This window comes from Melospiza melodia, chromosome 1 (assembly GCF_035770615.1).
Source record: "Melospiza melodia melodia isolate bMelMel2 chromosome 1, bMelMel2.pri, whole genome shotgun sequence".
Taxonomy (NCBI): domain Eukaryota; kingdom Metazoa; phylum Chordata; class Aves; order Passeriformes; family Passerellidae; genus Melospiza; species Melospiza melodia.
In genome coordinates, this window is record NC_086194.1 from 2,302,176 (window position 1) to 2,313,508 (window position 11,333).

Below are 11,333 nucleotides of genomic sequence, written 5' to 3' on the forward strand. Positions count from 1 at the left end.
CCACTCGCTCCCCAGCCACCCCCACAACAGCTGAACCTTCACAGTTTCTTCTGACTCAGATTTTCCACTAAAAAAAACCTTAAAGAATATTTAAATACCAACATTTATTAGAAATAGCAACACTGTCAGCACGTCCTTAAATGAAGGGAATGGAACGGAGCATCCCTGGGCCAGGAATATCCACAAGAGAGCTGGGGAGAGCTTTTTACACAGGTAGATGGTGATGGGATTAGTGGGAATGTTTAAAAGTGAAAGAAAACAGGTTTAGGTGAGGTGTTAGGAGGAAATCCTTCCCTGGGAGGGTGGGAGGCCCTGGCACAGGTGCCCAGAGAAGCTGTGGCTGCCCCTGGATCCCTGGAAGTGTCCAAGGCCAGCTTGGACAGGGCTTGAAGCACCCTGGGACAGTGTGTCAGGGACAGTGTCCCTGCCCATGGCAGGAGGTGGAACTAGAAAATCTTTCTAACCCAAATCATTCCATGATTCTCCAAGAGGCACCTACACCAAGTCTGCCAGCACAATGAATTAATCCGACAGAAACATGAAGAAAGCAGCAAAAACTGACAAAACTTGCTCTGGTCAGAAAGATTCTGACTAAGCTGCATCACAGAGGCTTCTCCATGCAGTCTTGCAGACTTTCCACTTCACCTGCTCCCCCTTCCCAATCCCACAGCCTAATTCAATTACCTGCCACCAAATAAGCCTTCAGGCCATTCTCATTACCCCGATAAAGCACAAGGCCTTTAATTATTAAACACTCTGGGGCTCTTTGTGTTGGGGTTGCGGGGCTGGACTCCCTTTTATTGTTGTCAGCAGCTTCCAGAAATCAAGTTAATCATTGACCAGGCCTTTCAGCAGGAGACCAGAGTCCTGTGGATTCCTGGTCTCTGGTTCTGCATCACCAGTCAGGCTAAAGGAAGTCACCAGCCTCCTGCTTTGCCAGTTATCCACTCAATAGTCTCCTAACAACCCATCTTCCCCCTCCAAGGTGTCATTTACAGCACTGGGAAAAAGAAAAATGCAATATTTGGACATGGAGGCTGCAGCAGTGCTCATCATTAACCTGAGTTCAGAGAGGAACAGCTCCAAGGGAAGGAAACTGAGGCACAAGTTGGTGGTTCCAAAATGTCAAGCAATGTGATCAATCCACTACTTAAGCCAAAAAATTACTAATTCTTGTCGGAGTTAATGCTGCTCCATCCTCTGCAGGCAGGAGGAGCTTCCAGACACTTCCCAGCCCGATCTGGGACAAATCCTGCTCCCCAGGGATGAAGATGCAGGTCTGGCACAGTTATTTTTCCAAATATTCCTGGCTTTGCCACCACACTCATGGCACTTCATCAAATCCAGTTCCACTTCCAGGCACCTCCAAAGCAAATGCTGCTTCTGGGCACGGGGCTCCCTCTCCAGAGGAATGGAGGTTAAACACTGCTTTGAGTTGACCCAGAGAGGCCAACTTTGGGAGCCAAGCCAGGCAGGACTCACAGCAGTGACAACTCACCCAGCTCCAAAAAAGCAAGAGAAGGGGGGAAAAAAAAAAAACCAAACCCACCCACCCAAACCAGGCAAAGCCTTCAATTTTTCCAAAGAAAACCCCAAAAGCAGCAGCTGAACCCCGCAGAGCCGTGTGGGAGCGGCGGAACGCGCGGCTCAGGGCGGGATGGCCGAGCCGGCCTTTCCGGGCACTCCAGCTGTGTTTGCCTGCCTGCTGCATTCCTGCCTCGCCAGCCCAGGCCAGGTTTTGTTTTTTTGGGTCGTGCTGGGAAGCAGCTGCTCCATCTCACACACGCCAGAGCCCGGCGGAGCCGCCGCGGCCTGGAGCGGCCTGCACGTGGCCCCACACCACCCTCCAGTGACAGCCACACACACACGGGCTCTGCCATCGTCCTGAGCGGCCCACGGGCTGGAAAAATGGGCAGAGAGCCTGTGGGATGGCTTCTCATGGAGGGGACACTCCAGCTGGCAGAGCCCGTGGGATTGCTTCTCCCGGAGGGGACATTCCAGATGACACTCATGGTGACTTTGCGCCCTGCTCAGGAACCCGCCCCAGAGCGCTCATGGCACCTGAACTGCCCTTTCAAATCCAACATCCTGCTCTAAGTCTCTCCTAACAAAATCACACCCTGAAGGACAAGGTTTTTATCCTACAGCTGATGCTGGAACTCACGGTGACTTCATGCCCTGCTCAGGAACTCACCCCAGAGCGCTCACAGTGCCTGAACAGCCCTTCAAGTCCAACGTTTTGCTCTTTTCTAAGTCTCTCCTAACAAAATCATGCCCTGAACAGTCCTTCAAGTCCAACATCCTCCTCTTTTCCAAGTCTCTCCTAACAAAATCACACCCTGAAGGATGAGGTTTCTATCCCACAGCTGACACTGGAACTTGCAGTGACTTCATGCCCCACTCAGGAACCCACCCCAGAGCACTCATGGCGCCTGAACAGCCCCTCAAGTCCAATGTTTTGCTCTTTTCCAAGTCTCTCCTAACAAAATCACACCCTGAACAGCGAGGTTTCTGTCCTACAGCAGAGCTGGAACTCACAGAGCTGTAACTGATGCTGGAACTTGTAGTGACTTCATGTCCCGCTCAGGAACCCACCCCAGAACGCTCACAGCGCCTGAACAGCCCCCTCAAGTCCAATATCCTTCTCTTTTCTAATTCTCTCCTAACAAAATCACACCTTTAAGGATGAGTTTTCTATCCTACAGCTGATGCTGGAACTCACAGTGACTTCATGCCCCGCTCAGTAACCCGCCCAGAGCGTTCACAGCACATGAACAGCCTCTCCAAGTCCAACATCCTCCTCTTTTCTAAGTCTCTCCTAACAAAAATACACCCTGAACAGCCCCTTCAAGTCCAACCTTCTGCTCCTTTCTAAGTCTCTTCTAACAAAATCACACTCTGAAGGACAAGGTTTCTATCCTACAGCTGAGGCTGGAACTCAGGGTGACTTAATGCCCCACTCAGGAACCGCCCCAGAGCACTCATGGTGCCTGAACAACCCATTCAAGTCCAACATCCCACTCTTTTCTAATTCTCTCTTAACAAAATCACACCCCGAAGGATGAGGTTTCTATCCTACAGCTGACTCTGGAACTTGCAGCGACTTCATGCCCCGCGCAGGAACCCAGCCCAGAATGGTCACAGTGCCTGAACAGCCTGCAAATCCAACATTTTGCTCTTTTCCAAGTCTCTTAACAAAATCACATCCTGAACAGTGACGTTTCTATCCTACACTTGACACTGGAACTCAGGGTGACTTTGTGCCCCGCTCAGGAACCCTGAAGGTGCCTGAACAGCCCCTTCAAGTCCAACATCCCACTCTTTTCCAAGTCCCTCCTAACAAAATCACACCCTGAACAGCGAGGTTTCTACCCCACAGCAGAGCAGGGCACCTATCCTGCACCTGCCAAAGGGAATAAAAATACACAGCGCTTCCCACACTGCAAAGCCCGCAGTGAGTGGTGTGTTGGTAAATTAGGGCAAGCTATGCTTCCCCTGCCTCCCTCCCTCTCCCCCCGTGAGCATTTGAGGGTTCCTGTTGCCTGCGTGCAGGGGACAGATCAGTTACATTTATGCAGAACATTGCAATCTGTCAATATAAACACTATGTAAGCATGAGCCACTTGTAACATTACTACTGTCTTGACAAGTGTTTGCAGAGGGGGCAGAGCTGCTGGGATCCTTCTGCTCCCAGAGCGAAAGCAGAGCAAAATCCCAACCAGCAGCAAAAAATGTTCCTTCCAGCGAGAATTAAAAAAATAAATATTGTTTTTAAAGAAAAGAGGTGCATCAAAACTGAATCTGACTCCAAATCAGAACAGAAAATAGAGGAGTTGATTTATGGCCTGGATCACCTCAGATTCACAGATCAGGAAAGCAGAAGCTCCCACGGGTTGGTTTCCCTTCCCACCAGCACAGGGCACAGCACGATTGAAGTTCCTCGGCCCCCCTGTCACCCCAGCATGGCTAATCCTGTCACCTGCCACCTCCAAAGCCCAGAAGTGCAAGTCCCAGCACAATCCCCAGATGCTGCTCCGGCATTCCCACCACCCCCAGCCACCCCGGAGAGAGGAAAGGCAGGGAGGGAGGGGAGGTACCCACGCCCAGAGCGTGTCAGGCACCGGGAAAGCAAAGCAGGGAGGAAAACTGAAATGCAATGCTTCCTCAGGGATCCTGGCAGCCTGGGGCTGCTCCAGACTCCCCCCAGCAGCCTGCTGGAATATGGTGCAAATCAGTGCTCAGACAGCCCAGCTGCAGAGCCCGGGGCTGGACATGAAAGCAGGCTCACCCCTGGGGCAGCCAGTGCATCCCAGCGGGCTGACACAGAGCCCCAGGCAATGCCTCCCCCCAAAAATTCACAATTCCACAAAATTCAGCCACCACCATCATCCTCCTCCTCCTCCTCAAGGGCAGCTCCAAGTGCACAAAGAGCCAGCAGGGCTGCGCTCAGTTTTACAGACATGCTTTTTCCTCTCTGCCAAAAAGTTTCTTATCAGCCAAGGTTCAGGAGCTGCAGCATCACCACATCCCTGATCCCTGCAGCCAGGCTCTCCAGCTGCTTCCTGAGAGTTAGGGCAGAGCCAAAGCCTCCAAACCCCTCCTGAGCAGGTGCCTGCATGGTCTCAGCTCTGCTCAGCATCACTGCAGGTGCAGGAACCCTGGGTCCTGCTGGCACCTGCTCCAGGAGGAGGGCAGCGACGCCCAGCTGCCAGAATTCCTCTCAAGAAAAGGGAAAATCTCTCTCCTCCTCCACAGACCATCACATTTAGCACATCTCCCAGTCAGACAGCCTGGGGATGGAGCAGAACAGCAGCAAGAGCCCCACCTGCACCACAGTTTAACCCCCACACGTCCCAAACTCTGCTTCCAGAGGGCATTTATCCCACTCAGCCACTTGTGCATCCCTCCAAGAACACCAGGGCAGCACAGCAGCCTCCAGCCGGGGTGTCCCCAGCCCAGCATCCCCTCCTGGGACAGGCTCAGACATAACTCCATGCTGACACAATCTCATTACCCTGTAACCATGCCCCGTTTCTGTCCCTGGGCACTCATTCCCCACCAGGCCAAACATTTGGAGACGTGGAATTCTTTCCCTGAAATAAGACATTGGGGCTGGGGGGGGAAGGGATCATCCACAGCTGTCTCTGTCCCCCTCCAGGCCGAGGAAGGGAGCAGCCACAGTGTGACATCTGCTGAGCACTGCCTCGCTCCGTGCCCCACCACCTCCTCCACAGGGATGCCAGCACCCAGAGGGGCCAGCAGGCCACCAAAAAGTGGCTTTGCTTCGAAAGAAACATCCCTTTTTCCCTGCCTGGAGGGTGTAATTTAGCTCAGGTCATTCAGCCAAGCTGCTAGCAAGGATTTATCAGAATGAACAGATGCGCTGCCTCACCTGGAGCAGCTCCTTCATGCACGTGGCAGAAGAAAAAAGATCAATACCAGCCTTCCCAGGGCATTTGCAGAGAAAACTGGGGAGTACTGCAGGAACTCTCTGCAGTTCTACTTGCAGAGAAAACTGGGAAGTTCTGCAGGAACACCCAGCTTTTACCAGGTGGGATTTCTTTCCTTACCAACAGAGAGAAACCCACAGCAAGGAGGGAACAGCTCTTCCACACACACTTGTGGGGTATCAGGAGCTGGGATCTCAGCACTGACTATTCCCAGTGGCCCCAGCAGCTCTGCAAGTGCAACCTCTGCTCTTGGAAGAACAAAGAGGGGATCAGCTGCTCCTTCGCTGGGGCTTTAACCAGAAACAAGGAGGTTTTGCATAAGCAAACCCCACTGCACAGCACAGCAGCCCCAGAGTGCACATCTGGCAGCATCTCCTCTCTGCCAGGCAGGGAGTCTCAAACCAGAAACAGCAGCTGTACCAAGACAGAGAAAATCCCAAAGCAGTCAGGACAGACAGCAGACACTGCCCTTGGCTCAGAACGTCCCTTGCACAGTTAAAACCTCTCCAAGGCAAGAGAGAAAGCCCAGAAGGAACTGGAATGAGTTACCTGCTGCTCTAGAGCAGATAGCAGCACAGCAGGGATTAATGGGAGAGTTACAGCCAAGCTCCTTGCAGAGCCTGTCAGTCCCCAAGGCACAACTGAGCTGCACAGTGCCGGTGGTCCTGGGCAGACACACGAGCCAGCGGGCTGGGAACAGCCCTCTGCACACTGCCCAGGGGGAAAAGGGCTTTTCCTAAAAACCTGCACACACAGGACAGGCTGTTTCCGTAGAAAACCAGCCCCAGCAGCAGGAAGTGAAACGGTTGTGGAGTTGGAAACAGAAGATGTAAGTAGCGCTGTTTGCAAAACTTTGCCAGACCACAAGCAATGGACAAGCCTCAACACCAGGATTTGTTTTACTGGAAAGAAGGGGGGGAAACCTCAAGTCTGCTAAAACATTCTCCAGGGCTGGTCCAGTGGCTCCTACCAGTGGTCGCAACACAAAAAATCCCCCAAAAAAGGGGAAGAAAAAAAAAAAAAAAAGGCAGAATCTCCACTGTTGTGTAAACTTACACAAAACCTCTCACACAGGTGCTCGCGTCAAACTCCTCTCTCAAACCGATAATATTTTGCGACAAATGGTTTAAAATGAAGGATAAGAGGCAGCGACAGCCCAAAAAGCACAGAGGGAAAACCCGCACGGAGCTGAGGCGGCTGCGGGGGGCATCGAACGGGAGCGGGGCGAATTGGCTGGTCCAGCTCACCGCACGGAGCCGGGAAAGCGGGATAAGGGAGATAAAAATAGGGGGATAAACCCCCGGGATAAGAGGGATAAAACCTCAGTACAAGGGGGATGAAACCCCCGGGATAATGGGATAAATGCCCGGGATCGGGGTCGGGAAGGGACCGGGATCCACCTGCGCGACGCGCGCCGGGCCGGGAGCGCCCCCTGCCGGCCGCGCCCCGCGCCGCGCACAGGTGAGCGCCGGGGATGCGGCGCCCGCACCCGCGGATCCCCCAAAAAACAACCGGCAGCACCCCCTTGCCGGCACCGGGTGTTGAAACCCACGCTTTAATTAAGGGGAAAAAGGAGTTTTCTCCTCGCTGTCCCATGCTACGGGGGTTACAGCTCGCGGCTGGTGCGCTGCAGGTCCGCTCAGCGCGGGGAACCCGTGCGGGGAACGGGGGAACGAAGCGCTCGCTCGCCCCCGGTCCCGGGATACAGTCCGGCAGCTCCCGGAGCGCCCGGTCCCGCCTGGCAAATCCAAGGGGATTCCGAGCGCTGGGACGCCGGAGAGCCGCGGGCACAGCGCTGTCGCTGCCCCTGTCCCGGCTGTCACTGCAGGAGGGGATGCCCGCACCCCCGAGAGACGGAGGGTGCCCGCAGGAGAACAGCGGCATCCCCACCAAAGCGCAAAACCCCTCGAGCGTCAAAAAAAACCAAACTCGGGCAAAAGTTAAAGAGCAGGAGCGGGGGGGTGGGGGACACCTACCCGAAGTAGGCGGCGGAGGGCCGCGGGGCGCAGGCGAGCAGCCCTAGGAGCGCGCAGGAGGAGAGCCATCCCAGCAGGACGTGTCCATCCAGCATCTTGCAGCGGCGCCGGCGCTGCTCATCTCGTTCCCCCGCCGCGCCCGCTGCGGCCCCGCCGCCCGCCCCGCTTCTTATAGCGCGGCCGGCGGAGAGAGCCCGAGCGGCGGCGGGGCGGGCCGGGGAGGGGCCGCCGGGGGGGAGGGACACGGGGGAGAGGCGGGCTGCGACACCGGGACACGCCCCGGGAGGAGGGACACGGAGCGGAGGGGCGGGGAGAGAGCGGGGAACGCGGGCGGAGCGCGGAGAGGGGAGCGCGGGACGCGCTGGGGAAGGGGAGAGGGCAGGAGGGGAGAGAAAAGGGCGGGGGAGACAGGGATGAGTGTGCCAGGGTGGGTGTGCAAGGGATTGGCACCTGGGCATGGCACGGGCAGCAGGGCCAGGTGCGCAAGGCGTGGCTGTTGCAGGTGCCGGGGCTGCAGCAGGGAAGATGTGCAAGGGGTGGGTGTGCCGCATCTGGGCAGCTGTGCACGAATGGAGCAGTCCCGAAAGGGCTGGATGTGCAAGGGGTGGGCAGCTGGGCAAGAATGGAACAGTCCTGAAAGGGCTGGATGTGCCAGGGGTGGGCAGCTGGGCAAGGGCTGGATGTGCCAGGGGTGGACAGTTGTGCAAGGGATAGGTGTGCCACATCTGGGCAGCTGTGCACGAATGGAGCAGTCCTGAAAAGGCTGGATGTGCCAGGGGTGGGCAGCTGGGCAAGAATGGAGCAGTCCTGAAAGGGCTGGATGTGCCGGGGTGGGCAGCTGGGCAAGGGGGAGGTCTGGCACATCTGGGCAGCTGTGCAAGAATGGAGCAGTCCTGAAAGAGCTGGATGTGCCAGGGGTGGACAGTTGTGCAAGGGGTAGTTGTGCCACATCTGGGTGGGTGTGCAAGGGATTGGCATCTGGGCATGGCATGGGCAGCGAGGCGTGGGTGTTGCAGGTGACACCGCTGGGTGGCCGTGCAGGGATCAGGGAGGTTGTGCAAGGGGGAGGTTTGGCACATCTGGGCAGCTGTGCAAGAATGGAGCAGTCCTGAAAGGGCTGGATGTGCAAGGGGTGGGGAGCTGAGCAAGGGGGAGGTCTGGCACATCTGGGCAGCTGTGCAAGGGATTGGCATCTGGGCATGGCATGGGCAGCAGGGCCAGGTGTGCAAGGCGTGGGTGTTGCAGGTGACAGGGCTGGGTGGTGGTGCAAGGGTCAGGGAAGATGTGCGAGGGGGAGGTTTGGCACATCTGGGCAGCTGTGCAGAGGTCGGGTGTGGGAAGGCACAGCCCTTGCACACTCGTGCGCACACCCACAGCGCTGGGAGCAGTGCAGGCACACCGAGCAGGCCGGGCAGGAAGCAGTTAATGCCCTGAATGTCACCCCTGCGGCCGGCAGCGTTTTTCCAGGTCTGTCGATGTCACTGTCACCGTCATCCTGGAGGTAATTCCAGCTCCCGCGGACGGGAAGGTTCCCCTGCTGGGCGTGTGTGTGTCACACTGCTGAGCCAGCCGTGGGGACACAGCCAGGAGGACGCTTGGCACTGGGCTGCCATCTCCAAAGCCACCATCCCTGGGGGTTTGAGCTCAGCCCCGGCAGGTGACATTTGGTGCATGGTGAGCAGCAAGGTGCTCAGAATGGGGGCATTGGTGTTTCTGACCCCCAGAATGTGTGGGCAGAGCAGGTCAGGAGCCACACAGGGGGACGGTTCATGGGGATAAACCTTTTGTCCTGGAACAGCCCCTGGAGCGACACAGAGAGCTCAGTGAATTAATTCTCACCCCTGACGGTACCCTTGAGCATTTCCAGCCTTCCCAGCACTGTGCAAACTCTATGGATCCTGCTTATTTTTGGGGTGAGAAGGAGAAAGATTTTTTTTTTTTTTTTTAATGTTTAAAACATCTCAGCCCAGTCCCTGACCACATTTTTGCCAAAACAAAAGTGTCCTCGTGGAAAAGCATCGTTCAAAGCTTCCCACATCCACCCGGGCATGGGATGTGGGGCTCCCACTGTGGCTCTGCATCAGCACCCCGTGAGGTGGGGGCTGAAACTGGCTTGGGGTGGGTTCCAGCTTCCTCAAATCCATGTGATTCACCATTATCTGGGAATATCTCAGCTTCCTTCTCCCTGTGAAGTGGCACCGAGTCAGCCCCCTGTGGGTGCTGGGGGTCAGAAGCCCCGTGGGGCCGCCACAGTCATTTTATTTCATTAAAGCCCCATCTAGAGGCCTTTCCTGGAGGAGAATTCGGCAGATAGGACCAGCGCCAGGGTCATGCTGAGTGTCCTTATCCTGCCACCCGAGCCCTTCCAGCTTGGGAAAAGGCAAGGCAGGGCTGTAGGTGGAGGCCAGGACAAGCAATGTTATCACTGGGAGGCTTTTCCTGAGCGTTTCTCTGGTGGAAAAAGCAGCTTAGGAGTCATTTTCCACGCACATCCCCAAGGAGCTGGTGATCCCAGCACGTGGAAGGAAACTCCAGCTGCTCCAGGCAGCCCCTGTGGGTCACGGGAAGGCAGTGAGCCCCTTTGCTGTTACTCATTTTCTCTGCCAGACCCGGGGTGATGCCCTGGCTCTGTGTGTGACTCTTTCCAAAAATAGTCCCCACTTCTGCTTCCAGCCAGGACAAAAAGGGAAGCCCGAGCAGGCAGTGGCTCCCCCAGGGTGCTGCTGCCTGGGGACCACGCATGCAGCATCTTCCTGGGGCAGCTTGGTGGCTTCCAGGTCCTTCAGGTGACAGAAATCTCGGTGTTTCTGCTCAGGGCAGGGGCCTCGGGCGCTGTCCCCGCAGCCACCGACAGCAGAGGGCAGTGCCACATAGGAGCAGTGCCACACAGGCTATGGAAAAGAAAATTTTTCTCTCCGGGAGGGAAGGTTCCCAGCAGAGCCACGGGGAAGCAGCCAAGCACACAAGGGATTTGGTGGTGTAAGTGGTGTCGCAGACATCTTTCCATGAAAATCCTTTCCTTTGGATTTCTCCTCCTGAGAAGCTGAGAGGCCTCAGGAACAAAATGTAAACATTGATTATCTGCTGCTGTGGAATGCAACAGGTGCATCTGGGATTGGCCCATGTTGGATGTTTTTAATTAATGGCCAATCACAGCCCAGCTGGCTCAGAATCTCTATCCGAGCCACAAACCTTTGTTATTCATTCTTTTCTATTCTTAACCAGCCTTCTGAGATGAAACCTCTTCTTCTATTCTTTTAGCATCATTTTAATGTAATATATATCATAAAATAATAAATCAGCCTTCTGAAACATGGAGTCAGAGCCTCGTCTCTTCCCTCATCCTGGGACCCCTGTGAACACCGTCACAAAGTGGCAATTCCAAAGGGTCATAATTGTTTTCTTTGGGATGAAAAGATGCCAGGTGCAGGGATAATGCTGGACAAGGGGCCCCAGAGTTGTTGTCACCTCTGGTGTGGCAGCAGCACAAACCCTGTGTCCTCACCCTGTGGGAAATGCATTTGTAGAGAATTTTTAAATGACCACAACCTCACCGCTGTGCTTCTGGAATGCGCTCCTGCAGGCAAAGCAGTTGTGGGAGTGACCTGTGAGGATCCAAGCCTGGCATCCTGCAAAGGGTCCTGACATCCCATTCCCCGTGTCCCTGTCCTGTGGGTGACACCATCCCATGGCAGCTCAGCCAGCACTGCTGTGTCCACTCCAGCAGGCTCTTCCCAAGGGTGGCTGATTTCAAGTTTTCCTGCTCCATGACTCAGCTCTGGAGCAGAGCCTGCCTGAGGCTTCCCCATCCCACAGGAGCCCTCGCCCCCATCCATGTGATTTTTGCAGCTCATCATTTCTCCAGGGCTTCCCTTCTGTCAGGAGCCAGGACATCCCTCTGGCTGTC

At 55.6% G+C, this 11,333-nt stretch overlaps 1 protein-coding gene across 1 annotated transcript in view; it reads right to left on the bottom strand.

The window, feature by feature from the left end:
- The window catches only part of WNT9A (Wnt family member 9A), a 65,614-nt gene extending 58,053 nt beyond the window's left edge, over positions 1 to 7,561 (bottom strand). The window contains exon 1 of the mRNA XM_063168814.1: positions 7,427 to 7,561. Coding sequence (XP_063024884.1) covers positions 7,427 to 7,521 — 95 coding nt within the window. The 5' untranslated portion in view covers positions 7,522 to 7,561. The remainder of the gene's footprint in view (positions 1 to 7,426) is intronic.
- Positions 7,562 to 11,333: the final 3,772 nt, after the last annotated feature.